General features: G+C 49.7%; 2 protein-coding genes across 3 annotated transcripts; one reads left to right on the top strand and one right to left on the bottom strand.

The window, feature by feature from the left end:
• Window positions 1-148: 148 nt before the first annotated feature.
• Cdca3 (cell division cycle associated 3) lies at window positions 149-3251 on the bottom strand. The gene is made up of 6 exons (XM_008825376.3): window positions 3175-3251; window positions 2796-2943; window positions 2439-2565; window positions 857-1150; window positions 616-719; window positions 149-487 (listed from the first exon to the last, which is right to left on the bottom strand). Exons 2-6 carry the CDS (start codon window positions 2913-2915, stop codon window positions 332-334), a joined length of 801 nt encoding a protein of 266 aa, XP_008823598.1. The 5' UTR covers window positions 2916-2943; window positions 3175-3251; the 3' UTR covers window positions 149-331.
• A 703-nt stretch (window positions 3252-3954) lies between these two features.
• Window positions 3955-17838, top strand: Usp5 (ubiquitin specific peptidase 5). 2 transcript variants are annotated; one of them, XM_008825374.2, is made up of 20 exons: window positions 3955-4148; window positions 6733-6858; window positions 7112-7178; window positions 7350-7483; window positions 7635-7780; window positions 8021-8205; window positions 8822-8916; window positions 9769-9962; window positions 11024-11095; window positions 11361-11448; window positions 11584-11709; window positions 12231-12384; window positions 12667-12841; window positions 13466-13554; window positions 14083-14205; window positions 14788-14931; window positions 15008-15153; window positions 15354-15507; window positions 15786-15870; window positions 17191-17838. In XM_008825374.2, exons 1-20 carry the CDS (start codon window positions 4038-4040, stop codon window positions 17282-17284), a joined length of 2508 nt encoding a protein of 835 aa, XP_008823596.1. In that variant the 5' UTR covers window positions 3955-4037; the 3' UTR covers window positions 17285-17838. The 2 variants fall into 2 exon arrangements, with proteins under 2 accessions (XP_008823596.1, XP_008823595.1); XM_008825373.1 differs by having other exon boundaries at window positions 14083-14274.
• Window positions 17839-18255: the final 417 nt, after the last annotated feature.

Here is an 18255-nt window from a genome sequence, read left to right as displayed (position 1 = left end):
AGGACAGAGCCTTGGAGAACATCACGATGTAAGGTGTATAACAAGGCTCAGATGTGTCACTTGGGAGACACCCAGGAATCATAAGCCCCAGGCTGCCACTCTGCACACAGAAGACCCAGTATAAGCTTTCTTCTAACTTTTTAAAGCATCATTTAAAATCACTTCCTTTAATATACAAAAAACACACAAGATACAAAGAAAAACCAGTAAGATCCAAGTGCCAAAGTTAATAGCCTAATCAAAACAAAACAAGCCTTTCCCTCAGCACCCTTGAAAACAAGAGGGGAAGGACACAGACTGTCACTGGGCTCTGGGTGAATCCAGCGTGTACCTAGTTCTCCACCAAAGCAAAATGCTGATTTTCCTTGTCGTGGTCCTGGCTCTGTTCACACATTCCTCCTCCAGTTTTCAAAAATCTTCCAGTTCCAAGATGGCCTCCTTCTTTTAGTTCCCTAATATTTTCACTTAGGGGTGAAGGCCGTTTCCCCTACAAAAGGTAGTATATGAATTGAGGGGCTAGAGGGCTGTTGTTAGGGAGAGGGAAGACGGTCAAGGGACCTCCCACCTTCAATAATGGATCCGCTCAGTAAACCTTTTCACCTTCTCTCCCTTTACCTGTCGTAGTGTTACGGTCCCAGGAGAGTTGTCGTCCTGCAGGATGGTGAGAGGGGATCTTCCTAGTACCTTACTCTTTGCTTTCCGTCTATTGCGCTTAGAACCTAGGGTAGGGAAGGTGTTAAAGCAAGGACTCACAACTGGGGGCTTGTGCTTTATTTTTCTTACACTTATCCATGGACATTCTCCCAGGATATGATTCTAGCCTCTCTTCCCTCCATCTTACACTTCAATTTTGTACCTGAAGGTTGGGGAGTCTCAGGGTCTCTTGAGGGCTTGTCTGAGTTCTGGCTGGCCACGAGGGTTTCTGTGGACTGTTTTGCTTCCTCTTTAGTAAACACCTGTTTGGAGGGGAGCTCAGTCTGGTTTGAAGGGAGCAACTTGTCCTTGAGAGACAGCTGAGAACCCAGAGGTGAGTCCAGTTCAGCAGATAAAGGGGCTTTCTGGGGCAAAACAAGCTCTGCGGGAAAAATTGATTTGGAGGCTTCGTTCTCAAACACTTCAACCAGCTCCTTCATCAGTGGACTCTGGGGGTCTAGAGCAAAGAAGGGAAATGAGCTGTGACATTTTGGTATAAACCATCCAGCAAGGAGGACAAGATAAAGGAGCCTTAGGACTCATGTTCAGATGAGTTGGGGGATGGGAAGAGTGAGGTCAAGATGGGAGGGAACAATATGTTATAAAGAGGGAGATGGGGGCTTGGTGGTGTGGCTCGGTGCTGGAATGTGAGAAAACAAGCAAGAGGCCTGGGTGTGTGACCCAAACAAAAGAGCAACAAAAACCAAAAACTAAACAAACAAAATATCCAGAAGTTGGGCAATGTTTTTCACACCTGTAATCCTATCACTCAGAGTGCTAAAACAGGAGAATCGCCTCAGGTTCAAGTCCAGCTTGGGCTGCACAGTGAGACTGGAGAGATGGCTCAGTGATTACAAGCACTGGTTGCTCCTACAGAAGACCTGGGTTCAGTTCCCAGCACCACAAGGCCAACAGCCATCTGTAACTCCAGTTCCAGGGGATCTGACACCCTCTTCTGATCTCCAAAACACTGAACAACATGGATGCACTTATATACATGCAGACATTTATACACAGAAAATAAAAACAATAAAGTGTTAAAAACAAACAAATCGGGTGTAGGAGCCTTTAATTCCAGCACTCGGGAGGCAGAGGCAAGTGGATCTCTGAGTTCAAGGCCAGCAAGTCTACATAGCAAGTTCCAGGCAAGCTGGAGCTACAGGGAGACCCTGTCTCAAAAAGACCAAAAAAACAACAAACAAAACAAAACAAAACAAAACTCAGGCTGGCCAACAACATGGTTCAAGGGGTAAAAGCGCTTCCTGCCAAGCCTGATGACCTGAGTTTATCCCCAGAACCCACATGGCAGAAGGAGCAAACTCCTGAAAGCTGTCCTCTGACCTTCACACATACACATACAAAATAGTTTTTTTTTTTTTTTGAGGGCCTTTTTGAGACAGGGTCTGCCTGTAGCCCGAGTTGCCCTGGAACTCACTATGTAGACCAGGCTGGCCTTGAACTCACAGAGATCCACCTGCCTCTGCCTCCCAAGTGCTGGGACTACAGGTGTGTGCCACCACGTCCAGCCAAAATAAACATTTAAAAAAATTTTTTTAAACTGAGAGGGGTCCCAAATAGGAGAAAGGAGGCTCTGAGTTCAAATTCCCAGCACACACACACACACACACACACACACACACACACACACACACACACACAGAAACACAAAAAAAAGTTTTGAGAGAGTGGCTTCATTGATGCCACACAAGTAGGTGAGTCTCACCAGCAATCCCTGGGCCCCTCACCTGCACCACTGGTCTTCATGGGTGTCCGGGCGATGCCAAGGGTAGGAGAGCGAGGATCTGAGTCTTGGGCCTGTTTAGGAACCATCAGCTGTTCTGCTGGTAGGCTTGGCTGTGGAGAGCTCTCTACCTGTCGGTACCATAGGCAAGAACAAGTTTGGACCCTAATCTTTCCTCCTCACATCCTAGCAGGAACTGCTAAGGCCCTCAAGTGGCCAGCCCACACCCTACCCCATGCAGATTAAGACAGTAGCAAGTAGGGCTCCAGGGGGTATGAGGACTCGCTCAGACCCAAGTTCGGCAAAGGCGCGCCCATGAATTCAGACAGCTTCTCTGCCTCCCCTTCCCAGCCCAGAGTACCTGAATGGGGGTGCGCTGGATGCCCGCACTAGGTGAACGAGGGTCCGCTACTCGGGCCAGATACTTGTTGTGTGGTAGAGGCCGTGCTGGAGTGACTGGGACGCTCTGAGTAGAGCCCATCTCCACTACGGGTGGGGACGCGGCCCAACTGTGTAGAGGAAGGGATGCCGGTCAGAAGAGACTCAGGTCTCAGCTGAAGGCCAGTACGTCGGACCTCTGACCCCAGAACGACCCTATCTTCCCAGTTTCCAGCCTAGGAACCTCGGGATCGGTAGTCCAGAAACCTCTGCGGGGATAATGACTCGTGGAATTTTCTAACCGCTCATTCCGAGTCCGCTGGATCCTCTAACTTACCCATTCATTTATCCCTATCACTTACCGGGCCCCAGCTCTGCCTAAGGGCACAAACGCGCTCGAGGAACAACTTCCAAAACCAGGAGTTTCAAACTTCCCGCCACGCCCCCTGCTCTGATCCTATTGGCTAAACCTACGCGGACTTTCATACGCCAGTTAGGAGAGACGCACCTCCAGAACAGGAAGCCATTGGTCTGTACTGATGTCCATCAACCAAGACTGGCTAATGAGACCGAGACTTAGGTTGTTTCCCGCCCCCACAAGGGTGACACCTCCCAGAGAGGCGGGCGCTTCTGTTCAGTGCCGCCTGAGACTTTTTGCTTTTGATACACTCATCATCAAACACAAGCGATTTTATTAATCAAAAATAGAATCACGAGTTATCACTACATGCACACATGTGGCTGGAGACAGGATGGTCTGCACGAGGCGAGATGGTAATCCTTATTGGCTGACGGAGTTATCACTCACGTCCTTCTCAAACCCGCCCCTTTTCAAACCAAGACCACAATCGCTCGTCTACTTTCCGATTGGACGAGTCACCGGCAAAGTTTGAGGACTCGAGAGGTTTTAACAACCGTCAGTTTCTGCTCTTGGTGCGAGTCCTTGAATCAGCAGCCGCCACTCCGCGCCCACCCGGCGGCTCTCCATGCGCACGATTGGTCCTTTCGGCCATCAGTTATCCTAGAAGCGGTTTTCATTGGCGTTAGCTGAGAGTAGGACAGAGGGCGGAGCGCTACTACGCAGGCGGAGTCCAACTGCCGCTCTCGCGCGTCTTGCCTTTGACGCATGCGCCTAACGAGTACCCCTCATTGGACGCGAGACCAAGGGTGGGGGGGAACTGGAGCGGTGGGAGCTGCTGTGTGAGGAGGAGCTGCTGCCGGTGTCATGGCGGAGCTGAGTGAGGAGGCGCTGCTGTCAGTGTTACCGACGATCCGAGTCCCCAAGGCTGGAGACCGGGTCCACAAAGACGAGTGCGCCTTCTCCTTCGACACGCCGGTAAGCCCATTCCCCACGCCCGCGCTGATCACGACTTCCTTCCATCGCCCTGGTCATTCGGCCGGGCCTGCAAACCTTGGGCTACCGCCTCCTTGCGATGCACCCTGGGACTTGTAGTCTCCCACGCTCCTCTCCACTTTTGATTTTCATTATCTGAGGCTGTCGTATGACTACCACCCCCAGAAGCTACTGTGCTGGTCTCGCCGGCTCCTGGTCTCGTGAAGCATTATGGGCATTGTAGTTGCCCACGGCCTTCGTTACCGTTCTAAGCTAGGGTTGGAACCCGACCGGCGGACTACATTCCCCAAGCGACTCCCTGAAAAAGCCTGGGAGGTGGCCCTTGCACGTCGCGCAGGGCTCTGCGGGTTTTGTAGTTTGGTGTGGTAGGAGTAGGGGCGACTCCCCACTGTTCTGGAAAGGGGTTGAGGTTAGAAGGGTAGGCACTTCAGGTTCCTAGCCTGGAAGAGGGTTGGGAGGAAGGCCGGATCTGAGAAAGACTAAATTAGATAACCTCCACCCATGGTTAATTTGTCCAGGGGTCGGGGAGGCGGTTCATTGGTAGGGAGTGGGGAAAAAAGCGGGGAGGAAAGCTCCTTTGACGTGAGCTATGGCCGCGGACCCCCTCCCTTTTCCTCCGTCCATCACAGGTTGCCGAGACAACCCCTTTCCAAGTGTTCCTAGAGAGATGGTTTCATTCTTAGGAGGATGCTATGGCCTCTTCCCCATCTCGCTCCCACTCTTGCCTAGTTAGACAAAGCCGCCACCCACACCGTACTTCACGTTTTGCATGCTCCACCTGGTATACCGCTCCTCCTGTAGTTTTGCCGTTGTATGTCACCCTTAACTGGAGACAAGCCGACAGGCCAGAACTGAGAGGGCAGCAGCTTGATTGGGATCCGCCCCCCTCACTACCCCGCCCTTCAAGCCCTGTTGGGCCCTGCCCAAAGTGTTCATCCAGACCAGCTCATAGTCTGAAAACTGCAAGTCAGAATGGAAAGGCTTCATTAATGCAGCCCCAGTGCTGACTGTAGCAGCGTGATGTGAGGCCCACTTCAGGACCATGACTGTGATTTGTGGTCTTCTTGGTTTGCTGGGCTTTGATCTGAGCCCCAGATAATGTGCTGCTTCCCTAAAGTTGGCCTTTGTCAGAAGAAGTAAAGGAGGACTACTGGAGTAGAGCTCTAGGATTTCCAGTCCCTGATGAAACCAGCATCTTGTCTTTCCATCTGAAGAGTTCAGTCACTTTCGAGGTCCTACCTTCCTCCCAGAGGGAAAGGTAGAAAACAGGGAGTCTTTACACTTACAGGGACTTATAGCTACTCTTGCCTCTCCTCAGTAACTACTTTGAAAAATTCAGAAAAGGTTTTTGTAATTTCCCAATAGGTTTTCTCTTTCATTCCAAGTCTCTGGTGTAGCCTAGGTGCTTTGGTAACAAACTCTGGCACATTTCATTATCTTTAAATTCTCTTTATGGGAGAAAGACAGCTTAGCTGACCTCTAGTGAGAAATGCTCAATTTATTCATGAACACTGCAGTCCACACCATTCTAGGGAGTGGTACAGCACAATTGATTGACCAAGAACTGCCTTAGACAGTGCCCTATTTTTTACTATCACAGTGGAGAAATTTTCAAGGCTACTAAGACTTATTCCAGGAAGAGGATGCCTATTGCTGAAGCCTTGGATCTGAGGCAAGACTCTTCTTCTCCAGTTCCCTCTTCCACCTTCTCCATCACTGTTACAAAGGCACAGGCAGACTTGCTCAGCTTTGTGGGAAGCCCATCTTTTCCTCTTTGGCTATGATTCAGGATGGGCACTTATCTTTCCCTATTCTTGGGATCTTTGTATTTGAGCTATCTCAGCAAATGTTGCTAGATTGTTCTTAAAAGGGATTGCTCAGCTGGGTATGGTGGCAACAGCTGAAATCTCAGCCAGCTCTGGGAGGCTGAATCAGAAGGATAAAAACTTTGAGGCCATCCTGGGCTACATAGTGAGTTGCAGGCCAGTCTGGATTATATAAGGAGATCCTCTGTCAAAAGTAAACCAAAAAAAAAAGCAAATTAAAAGGGGTGGGTTTGAGGTTTCAGGTTTGGACTTCAGTGGGGGATCTTACAGAGAGAGGCGATAGGGAGGTGATTAGTGGCTATAAGATTATAGACTTGATCACCTCACTAGACTAGGTTCAGGTTTAGCTGTGAGTCTCAAACAAGGTCTTAATCCTTAGAACCAGGGTTCCACTGTCTAGTAGATTGTGAAGTTCAGGGTTATATATACTGGGCCAAGGAAGAGGTGAAGGGAGGTCTTTGTGATCGATTGGGGGCACCAAAGCCTCCCTGAGAAGGAAGAAGAGAGGAGAATGGTAACTGGGGTGTTGCTCAGCTGCCTCTGGAGTTTGTTGGCTATTTTGGAATTCATAGGAGGATATGGGGAGAGCTTCAACCATATACCAGGTCCTGGAATGGTAAATCAGTTGCTAAGGGCTACAGTCTTGGGAAACAAGCAGTTTCTAACTACTGGTCTTTGATTTCCCCACAGAGCCAAGTTTCACCCTCTTGCTTCTTCCTCCCTTGCCTTGTACCTTGCAGGAATCGGAGGGTGGCCTCTATATTTGCATGAACACATTCCTCGGCTTTGGGAAACAGTATGTGGAAAGACATTTCAACAAGACAGGCCAGCGTGTCTACCTGCATCTCCAGCGGACCCGGCGCCCGGTAGGCACAGGGGGTAGGGTACGGGCTGAGAACATCCAGACACATTCCCCAAGGTGCCATTTTGAATGTGTCTGTTCCCTGACTCCCCTATTGGCCTTGCTTTCTCTCTTTCACCTGTTTCTGCTTGTGTCACTAAAACTTGCTAAGATTTTTATCTTTATTCCACTGTGTGGTTGACCACTTTTTCCCTCTGTCTCCTCATTTATTCTGTCCCTGGGGCTCATGGCTGGTCCTGAACCTCCTTTCATTGCAGAAAGAAGAGGACACCAGTGCAGGCACTGGAGACCCGCCCCGTAAGAAGCCCACCCGGCTGGCAATTGGTGAGCACCTCTGCAGCCATGTTCTTCTCACCAAGCTATGTGCTAGGAAAGCCCTGAGCCTGATTAGTAACCCTAGAGCTCTGGAGGGGCAGAGTGAGGCACTGTATTGGAGGAGGGACATTGACCTATGGTTGTTACCCTACGTTCCTCCTCTTTCTCTGTCCTCCCCAGGTGTTGAAGGTGGGTTTGACCTCACCGAGGAGAAGTTTGAATATGATGAAGACGTGAAGATTGTCATTTTGCCTGATTACCTGGAGATCGCCCGGGATGGGTTGGGGGGACTTCCCGACATTGTCAGAGATCGGGTATGAATATCTTCCCACCCTACCTGGAGATGCTAGGGCAGGAGGGCTACAGTGGCCATGGCTTGGACAGCACTGACAAAGCCAGAGACCAAGGGTGAGAGGGGCATGTGGGGCAGGACCTGGGCACTATCTGACTCTCTGTTTCCTCCAGGTGACCAGTGCAGTGGAGGCTCTACTCTCCGCTGACTCAGCCTCCCGCAAGCAGGAGGTACAGGCTTGGGATGGGGAAGTCCGGCAGGTGTCTAAGCATGCCTTCAACCTCAAGCAGTTGGACAACCCTGCTCGGATCCCTCCCTGGTAAGGCCTGGCTCCTCCATCTCTGGACTTAACTCCCAAAGCAAGGACAGAGAGGTCACCTTTCTAAGGGATCTGCTATGAGAGAGGGTAGGGAGCAAGACAGGGAAGACAACTTGGGGGAAGGTGAATGCAGGGGGATGGCCAGAGAAGAACAGGCTCTTGGCCTGCAGAGCCTCTCTTGCTGCCATTCCCATAGACCCTTGACCTGCAGTTCAGCTAACTTTCTTCTCCCTGGCTTAGTGGCTGGAAGTGCTCCAAGTGTGACATGAGAGAGAACCTGTGGCTCAACCTGACAGATGGCTCCATCCTCTGTGGCCGACGCTACTTTGATGGCAGTGGGGGCAACAACCATGCTGTGGAGCACTACAGGGAGACTGGCTACCCCTTAGCCGTTAAGCTGGGCACCATCACACCCGATGGAGCTGGTACTCCCCCACCCCTCCCCGCCTGATGTGTTCCAGTTGTTACTTCATATGACATGAATAACACATTAATGCATTCTCTTGTTAGCAAATGAAAAGTCTAAATTGTTAGTCCCCCTCTCCCTAGATCCTAGTCCCTTTTTAGAGGTATTTATCATTATGTTTAGTAACTATCCTTCCAAACCTATCTTACTATGGTACCTTATGCTACAGGGGTGGAATCAGAACCATAATGAAGGCTAGATGTGCATGTCTCTAATCCCATCACATGGGCAGGAGGATCAGGAGTTCGTTATCATCAACTACATAGTAAATTTGATGTCTGCCTGAACTGCATGAACCCTGCCTCTAAGAAAGAAAAAGATTAATAAAAAACTACACACGCATACTCACATGTATTTAAAAAGAAACAATACACAGTTAATCCCTCCTCTCTCCCTGTCTCACCCTATCTTCCCTGACAACCAATCCCAGATGGGCTGTGTCTCCCTGATACCCAAGGGAGCTGAGAGGGTGGCCCTTGCAGGCTGACTTTCTGTCCTCTGGGCAGGAGGTGGGATGGGTAGACAGACCAGTGCCAAACCATGTCCCTTGCCATACTGTCTGCCTTTTGCTCCAGATGTGTATTCATATGATGAGGATGACATGGTTCTGGACCCCAGCTTGGCAGAGCACCTGTCCCACTTTGGCATTGACATGCTGAAAATGCAAAAGGTGAGGGGACACCCCCCTTCAACTTCAGATTCTCATTTCTGCCTCTGTGGCCCTTTGCCTGAAGCTGAGGTAGGGTTTTGGAGAGAGCTTCCAAAATTAACCCAGTCCCCAAGATAATACGGATTTCCCTTGAAGAGATTTCCACAGTCCTTTGGTCATTTATCAAATACTACCAAATGCCTGCCATGTGCTGCTCACTATGTGAATGTGGCAAGTCTCAATCATAGTTACAAATAGATAGTTATAATGGCTAGGTGCAGTGAAAGAGGTAGTAGTTGGACACTGTTGCGGTTTATGATGGGGGCCTGGCTTGTCAGGACGTTTTCTTCAAGTGGTAATCTAAAGGGTGAGTGGGAATGACTTAATGGGAAAAACATTTAGGGTTGAGAATCTCAACCATTTAATTCTCTCATTCAAGCAGAAGCCTGGTGACTAATAAGCATATAGGATGATTCCCAGTCCAGAACTCCGAGACTAGATGACACTCAATGTGCCTCTTGTGACGAAGTCCCTAATTCTATAAACCCTGGCTCCATCTGGATCTCATCCTAGACTCTTGAGAGTTTAGTATGAAAAACACAGGGCCGGGGGCTGGAGAGAGATGGTTCAGCGGTTAAGAACACTGACTGTTCTTGCAGAAGACCCGGGTTCGAATCCCAGCACCCACATGGCAACCAACAACTGTCCGTAACTCCAGTTCCAGGGGATCTGACAGCCTCTTCTGTCTTCCGTGGGCATTGCATGACACGGGTGCACCTACCTGCATGCAGGCTATACACGTTTACACATCCAAAAAGAAAAAAACACAGGGCCAAGCTTCTTACCCGGTCTAAAGTGGTCCTTCCCATGCAGACGGACAAGACGATGACTGAGCTGGAGATAGATATGAACCAGCGGATTGGCGAATGGGAATTGATCCAGGAGTCGGGTGTACCACTTAAGCCTCTGTTCGGTCCCGGCTACACAGGCATCCGGAACCTGGGTAACAGCTGCTACCTCAACTCTGTGGTCCAGGTGCTCTTCAGCATCCCTGACTTCCAGAGGAAGTGAGTGATCCTTTTACTACTGACCTGTGGCTATGCACCTGTGCAACCCAAGTGGGTTTTGTCTGTTTGGATTTGGGGTTTTTTTTTTTTTTTACATTCTTTAGCTCCCTGAGAAGGATCATGAGCATGGATGGGGTGGAGAGCAACAGACCAATAGCTGAGAGGATTATTAGTTGACTGAAACCAGATTCCTCTAATATCCCAGCTTCTCTCCTGACTGGTTGCCAGTCTCGGCACACTGCCCTTCAGGTTCCTTCAATTTCCCTCAGTACCTGTGTCTTGTTCTTTGAATATCATCTGTTCTACTGTGTTGGGCATGCTGTAAAGGGAGTATATTATAGAACCGTCCCAGCACACACACCCCAGTAACAGCAGAATGTCAGATCCCAGCTATCTGTGACTTTCTAAGGGACCCAATGGTAGCAGGTGGTCTTTATTTTAGGCCAGTGACATCAGTTGAGCACCTGATGTGGACATGTAGCACTTTGGGGGAGAAGGGGAATGCTTTAGACAAGGGGTAGAAGGCAATTTTTTTTTGTCTTTTTGAGACAGGGTCTCCCTGTAGCCCCAGCTGACCTGGAACTCGATGTGTAGGCCAGGCTGGCCTTGAACTCACAAAGATCCACCTGCTTCTGCCTCCCAAGTGCTGGGATTAAAGGCATGGGCCCCCATGCCCAGCTAGAAGGCAAATTCTTAGCATAAGTGAGTTTACTGCCTAGTTGAGAAATGACATGAAAGCTTAGAATGTGTCAACAAGTTCTATCCAGTAGAGTATTGAACTCTGACAAGAAAGATAAAAGATGAAAAACAGAAAAGAAAGAAAACAAAGGGAAAAAAATGGATATAAGTTCTGTTTACCCTAGTCCTGGGCTGCTGCCTTTTCCTTGGCTGTGTCTTGGAAGGTCTGAGCACACTGCATGCTGTCTGTAGTTAACAAGGGGAGGGCAGACAAGTTGTAGAGAAACGAACTCCTAGATTCAACTATAGTAACTGTAGGGAGGCCTGTCGTCGGATTAGTGGATCATTTATCTCTTCTTTTTTCCTGTTCTTTTGGCGACTAGGTATGTGGATAAGCTGGAGAAGATCTTCCAGAATGCCCCGACAGACCCTACCCAGGACTTTAGCACCCAGGTGTATGTAGTTTCAAAGGCTGTTGGAACCTCACGGTGCATGTACCACTTTTCTCCTCCGTGACCACCTGGGGTGGGCAGCAGTAGAGCCGTTGGACAGTTAAAAGCTGTCGACTGCTAGTTCCTATGTAACTTGAAGTGTCCTCACCCCTGTATTTTTAAGTTGTCTAAGTTGAGTTATGAGCAGGATTGAGGGGGAAAGAGGAAAAGATACAGCTTGAATTATTAGTTGACTAAAGTTACATGGTTTTCTTGGCTGTTCCTACAGGGCCAAGCTGGGCCATGGCCTTCTCTCTGGAGAGTATTCCAAGCCAGCACCAGAGTCTGGTGATGGGGAACAGGTATCAGAACAAAAGGTGAGTCTAGGATTTAAGCCTTCTCAGGCCCTAGAATTATATAGGGAAACTAAGGTGTATGTTTGGGGCAGGGGCGGGGGGCATCTAAAATAAGCCCCTGGATGGCTGCTGAGGCCCTGTGCTGGTTCTGCCTAGGAAGTTCAAGATGGCATTACCCCTCGAATGTTCAAGGCCCTCATTGGTAAGGGCCACCCAGAGTTCTCCACTAATCGGCAGCAGGATGCCCAGGAGTTCTTCCTTCACCTTATCAACATGGTGGAGGTAAGGGTGGAGAAGATGGCTGAGGAGCTACTCTACTCTCTTGTGTGCCTTCAGTTCACACCCACTTGCTTCCTCTCAGCCCTAGCCTAGTCCTATCCTAACAGTCTGTGTGCATGGAATCTGCCCTGTGAGTAGTATTAGCATCTGAGACAAATAGTCAAGACAAGGGATGATCCTACCTATGATGGGCTTGCTGCCTAGAATCAAAGGAAATGACATGAGAGGGTTGGGGCGTGGGGCCCAGTGGTAGAGCACTTGCCTAGCATGCATGAGGCCCTGCATTCATCCCCAGCATGAGAATATTTACTGCTTATAGAGAAAAATACAGGTGGGGTTATGGGGCCAGAAGTAGAGAAAGAGGATGGTTAATTGGAGAAGGTTTCTGTTCTCCTCTTGCATCTCAGTGCTCCTGAGTGGCCATCCTTCGTCTACTACCATCCTCGCCGATTCCCCAATGAAATTTTTTAGTCCTGTTTGTTCCCTGGCTGCCCAGACCTTCCTACCCTGCCTCTTTCCCATAGAGGAATTGCCGGAGCTCTGAGAATCCTAATGAAGTGTTCCGCTTCTTGGTGGAGGAAAAGATCAAATGCCTGGCCACAGAGAAGGTTAAGTACACCCAGCGAGTTGACTACATCATGCAGTTGCCTGTGCCCATGGATGCAGCCCTTAACAAAGGTAGCTTGCTCACTCAGCAAGGCCTTGGTATGGATGGAGGCTGAGGTCTGTGAGGAATGCCTAGGCACCTGAAGGTGGGCCATGGGGAGGTCGGATAAACTTTACACAGCTTGTTAGCTCAGCACTGTTAAGACAGAAAGGCAAGACACGAGGGTCATGTATCCAGTGGCCTCTGGGAGGGCAGAGAGACTGGAATGGTCCTGGATACAGAACCAGCAGGGCAAGGCAGAGAAGAGGTTGAGGGACACCCTCTAAGAATACACCACCCAATTCTTTCACCAGAGGAGCTTCTGGAGTATGAGGAGAAGAAGCGGCAAGCTGAAGAGGAAAAAGTGCCACTGCCAGAACTGGTCCGGGCCCAGGTGCCCTTCAGTTCCTGCCTGGAGGCCTATGGGGCCCCTGAGCAAGTCGATGACTTCTGGAGCACAGCCCTGCAGGCTAAATCAGTAGCTGTCAAGTATGTCCTTTTGGCCTGGGCTTAGGCTGTAGGCTATTGGCAGGGTAATCCCCAAAGACATACCTGCCTCTTGACTGTTCTTTCAGCTCTTATGGTTGAGGATCTCAAAGTTAAATCCAGTGAGTCTGGGGACATGCCCCTGAGGGAAGCAGGAGGCCCTAGCAGAGGTAGATTCGGATGATGACTGCATCTGTTAGCTTTCCCTTGCCCAACACTCCCTCTTGTCTTATAGTCCAGGGTCCCTTTCCAATATGGCCTCTGCACTTCCTTTCTACATAATGGCAGAGCATAGGCACTTAGTATCAGCTGCAGGCAGAAATTTGACTTCCAGCAAATAGCCTGCCTTTCTACCCATCATTGGCCCCTGGCATATCTTTGAGATCTGAAGAGGTGCTTGGCCTTGGGAATCCAGTCCCCAGCCCTTGGCTGCTACTGCCAATAAAATAGCCCTCTTCCTAGTTCCTGCCGCTCTTATGTGGGCCTGTGATGCCTGCCCAGGAGAGAAGAGGGAGTATCTTCTGGGTTACTGGGACTTTATCTTAAAGAGTCATAGCCCAGTATAGCAATCTCAAGAGAGGAGACCCAGCCAGGGTCTCTGGGTACCAGCTCATTCTTTCTCCCCAGGACCACACGGTTTGCCTCCTTCCCTGACTACCTGGTCATCCAGATCAAGAAGTTCACCTTTGGCTTAGACTGGGTGCCCAAGAAACTGGGTATGCTGGTTGGGACAAGGGCGGTGATGTAGAAAGGGCTAGAGAAAGACTTTATCAATTAGTGTTTCACAGATGTTTCTTTAAAAGGGGCAAAATGTGTATGTTTGAAAATGTCTAACCTGAAAAACACTGACTGAAACTATTTTGATAGTTCTGATTTACAACTGATTTATTGTTACAGTTTTTATAATTAATAACTGTTTTCATTGTGATAATCTTGAAACAATTCTCACAAGTTTTACAGGTCCCTGTTTAGAACTGAACACTACTGAAGTTGAGACCACAGAAGTACAAGTCATTCTGTCTGAGCCCCTTGCCTCTCCATAGCTCATGCTATAGATTTAGATAAGAATAGAGATCTCCTGACTCATAGGCTTAGGAATATGTCTGTTACACTGGGGCTTCCAAGGTTGGCACTACTAAAAGTGTTCTCAAATACGGAGCAGGAGCTTGAGGACCTAATGTGCTTTTGCAGGTGAACATCGGAGAACTGCTGACGTGAACCTTTTCCTGCTCTTCCAATTGCAGATGTGTCCATTGAGATGCCAGAGGAGCTAGACATTTCTCAGTTGAGGGGTACAGGGCTACAGCCTGGAGAGGAAGAGCTGCCTGACATTGCCCCACCCCTGGTCACTCCGGATGAGCCCAAAGGTAGCCTTGGTTTCTATGGCAACGAAGACGAAGACTCCTTCTGCTCCCCTCACTTCTCTTCTCCGACATGTTAGTGATTCTTCTTCCTGCCTGTCTCTCTCCCTTGCTGATGGGGGAGGGCTTCTCTGTGTTGCCCACCCCCTACACTGTCCTTTGTGTTTCTCTGTCCTCCCTTTCAAATTTCCTCTGCCCTCTTTTGCTGGATGTGGAGACTGACTGAATACTCCTACATTCTTAATGTGGATGTCAGAGCCCCTTGCTTGTCCATAGCTCAGTGGCATGGGCTAATTGCCTCTAAATCTTTGCTACTTCCTTGGTTTGAGCTGGGCGGGGGTATTGTGCTCCAAAAATGGGGTCCATTCTGTGAGAATTGGCAGAAGAGTGATCACCTTAGGGATACCAGGCCCACATTGTGCTGTGTGGTTATTTTAGTTCTGGTGTAAGAAAGATGCCAGTCCATAGAAGAAAAAATGCATAGGCTGGGTGGTTGGGAGAGGGCTGGGGGCATGGCATGTGGGAGGAAAAAGAATTAAGTAGCAATAGTGACAGTGTGTCACAGTGCCTCCCATTCTCCTGCCACAGCACCCATGTTGGATGAATCGGTCATCATACAGTTGGTGGAAATGGGCTTCCCTATGGATGCCTGCCGCAAAGCTGTCTACTATACAGGCAACAGTGGGGCTGAGGCTGCCATGAACTGGGTCATGTCGCACATGGATGATCCAGGTAGGGAGGGGTGGGTGGCAAGGTGGGGCAGTGCCTTCATCCTTTCCTCAAATACTCAACCCCTTTCTACCCACAGACTTTGCAAACCCCCTCATCCTGCCAGGCTCCAGTGGACCTGGCTCCACAAGTGCAGCAGCCGACCCCCCACCAGAGGACTGTGTGACCACCATTGTCTCCATGGGCTTCTCAAGGGACCAGGCCCTGAAAGCTCTACGGGCCACGGTATGGGCTACCCTAGCTAAGGACTTAGAGCCCATGGGAAAGAGTGGGGTGGGAGGAAGGTTACATTAACATCTTTGGTAAGTAGGACCAAAGACCAGTGTGCTGTGGCTGAGGCTGGCCAGTGTGATTGATGGTCACAATGCTGGCTGGTGTGCTTGCCTGACTTGTTAGGAGAAAGTAACACTTCCCTCCTCTTCAAGAACAATAGTTTAGAACGGGCCGTAGACTGGATCTTCAGTCACATCGACGACCTAGATGCAGAGGCTGCTATGGACATCTCAGAGGGACGCTCAGCTGCTGACTCCATCTCTGAGTCTGTGCCAGTGGGACCTAAAGTCCGGGATGGTCCTGGAAGTGAGTGCCCCCAGGAAACAGGGCAAGCGTGAGGCTGTTTAGCCACTCACCAAACCAGGCCCCTCATTCTAGCAGCTCTGCTTTCTTCAGGTGTGAGGGGTGGAAGCTTTGTCTCCCTAATGGGACCTGGGTGGGATTCTAGGAAGCTGAGATAGCCTTTGGCCCAGGACCCTATCCCATCTTCCCTGAAACTTGTCCTGAGTTTGAGCTGTTAGATACTGTCACTCAGGAATCTCTCCTGTTTTCCTGCTCCACCTTCTCTCTCTCTCCTTCCCCAGAGTATCAGCTCTTTGCCTTCATTAGTCACATGGGCACCTCTACCATGTGCGGTCACTATGTCTGCCACATCAAGAAGGAAGGAAGGTAAGGGGGCAGCAGCGTGCACTGTGGATGGAGAGGTGTTGGTGAGAATGAAAGGGCAACCTGGAAGTCCCTCGAGTATTTGTGGGAGGAGGCAAAGAAGAAGGTCTCCCTACAGGGATAGGCAAACTATATCCCAGGGGCTGAATCTGGCCACCTGTTTTTGTAAATGAAATTTTACTGGAACATAGTCATAAACTTACTCATGGATTGCATGTGGCAGCAGGAAAGTTGAAGTCAAAACCAGTTACTCAATGAAAATACTGGTCAGTAGCTAGACATGGTGGTGTACACCTCCTTTGGAGGTGAAGACAATTGGACTAGGAGCTCTCATTCTCAGCTACATACTGAGTTTGAGGCCAGCCTGGGCAATGGGAACAGTATGAGTATAATTGTAAAAAATACAGTCTGGGGGCTGGAGAGATGGCTCAGCGGTTATGAACACTGGCTGTTCTTGCAGAAGACCCGGGTTTGAATCCCAGAACCCACATGGCAGCTAACAATTGTCCATAACTCCAGTTTCAGGGGATCCAATGGCCTTTTCTCATCTCCACAGGCATTGCACGACACAGGTGCATTTACATACATGTAGGCAATACACACATACACATAAAATTAAAATATAAAAAATACAATCTAGGCCAGGTGTGGTGATGGACACCTTTAACACCAGCACTTGGGAAGTAAAGGCAGGTGGATCTCTTGGTAAGATTTAGGCCAGCCTGGTCTACATAGTGAGTTCGAGGCCAGCTGGGGCTATAAGGAGACCTTGTCTCAAAAAACAAAAAAAAAAACAAGGAGATCTCCATGAGTTTTAAGGCCACCCTGGTCTACATAAAGAGTTCCAGGCCAGCTGGGGCTACAGGGTGACCCTGTCTCAAAAAGACTGAAAAATAAAAACAAACAAACCAGTCTGGGGCTGGAGAGATGGCTGTGCTCTTATAGAAGAATCACCCATGTCAGGTGATTCATAACTCCCATTCCAGGGGATCTAACACCTGCTACCCATACATATACACATAATTAAAAATGAAGATAAAACAGGGCAGGGTGGCACACACCTTTAATCCCAGCACTTGGGAAGCAGGCAGATCTCTGAGTTCAACGCCAGCCTGGTCTACATAGGCCAAAATAGGAATGACCTTACAAGATTTTGAGCCCTTGAGACTCTAGTTGGACTGTAAATTTGGGGATTGAGGCTTGGAGTGGTGGTTGGGAGCCTTCCCCAGGATCACCTTAGGGGCCAGGCCTGAGAGATGAGCTTGATACAACTTGGAATGGCCTCTTTGTTCATCCTTCTTTGTCCCTTTCCCCACTCCCCAGATGGGTGATCTACAACGACCAGAAAGTGTGTGCCTCTGAAAAGCCACCGAAGGACCTGGGCTACATCTACTTCTACCAGAGAGTAGCCAGTTAAGAGCCTGCCGTCACCTTTTACCACTGAGGGCAGGGGACAGAACACCCGGCATGAGGGACAGGGATTGAGGGATGGACTTCAGCCCCCTGCTCTGTACCCTTTTTCTTTTTGTCCCCAGCAGCAGGAAAGAGCTGGAGGCCATAGGAGAATGGCCAAGCAAAGAGGAGGGGTACACAACAGACTTTGGGGATAGAGCAGGGATGGGGCAGGCAGGGGCCAGCTCTCTGTCCACTAGGAGACCTTGTTGCTTCCCTGCCCCTGCACAGTACTCTGCTTTTCTGTGTAATGCGTGGCCCAGCCCCTGGAATGGGGAGGGGTCTTATCAGTATGTGTGCGTGGGTGTAGCTTGTGCATCCTCTTCCAGGGGAGGGAATGTGTGTGCCTCCCCTCCCCTTACGTGTTTGCTCCCATGTGGTTGGGCTTGGAGGGATATGAGGGAAATGGGGACCTCCCCCTCCCCTTTGCTCTCCTGCCTCAGCCTCCCATTCTGTCTCTTCCCAATCCTCTGGAAAAATGCCAAAATACACGATGTGAATAAAAGTACAATGGCTGAATTCCTCCGGTTAGTTCTTTAGGGGAGACTTAGCTTCCTGGGGTGAAGATGAATGGAGGAGCCAGATTCAGAAACTCCCCACAATGGTCCTTTGCCCTGCCCCCACCCCCTGGCAGTTCTTATTTCTTTAATTCTAGGGTGCCTGGAAAAGGGGTGGGGGAAGTGAATGAAGTGAAATTTGAGAGCACAGAACTGAGACAGGCTTGAAGCCCTTCCTTCCAGAAGTCCCGGAGGAAGGGTCCCAAATGTTGCTCAAGTGCCCCTGGACAGTCCTGGCCTCAGTTCCTGCAGTGTTTCAGGCCTTGGCCAAATGGAGCGAAGGGTGGGATACCAGTTGAGGGTGTTGGCTGCAGACTTGAAGCTACTCAGTGAATGCCAGTGTGGACTAGACCCTTTGTTTACCCACGGCTGGGGCTCA

This window comes from Nannospalax galili, unplaced genomic scaffold, assembly GCF_000622305.1.
Source record: "Nannospalax galili isolate Female #2095 unplaced genomic scaffold, S.galili_v1.0 scaffold589, whole genome shotgun sequence".
NCBI classification, from domain to species: domain Eukaryota; kingdom Metazoa; phylum Chordata; class Mammalia; order Rodentia; family Spalacidae; genus Nannospalax; species Nannospalax galili.
The sequence above is the reverse complement of the archived record's forward strand: the minus strand, read 5'-3'. Positions and strand labels throughout refer to the sequence as shown.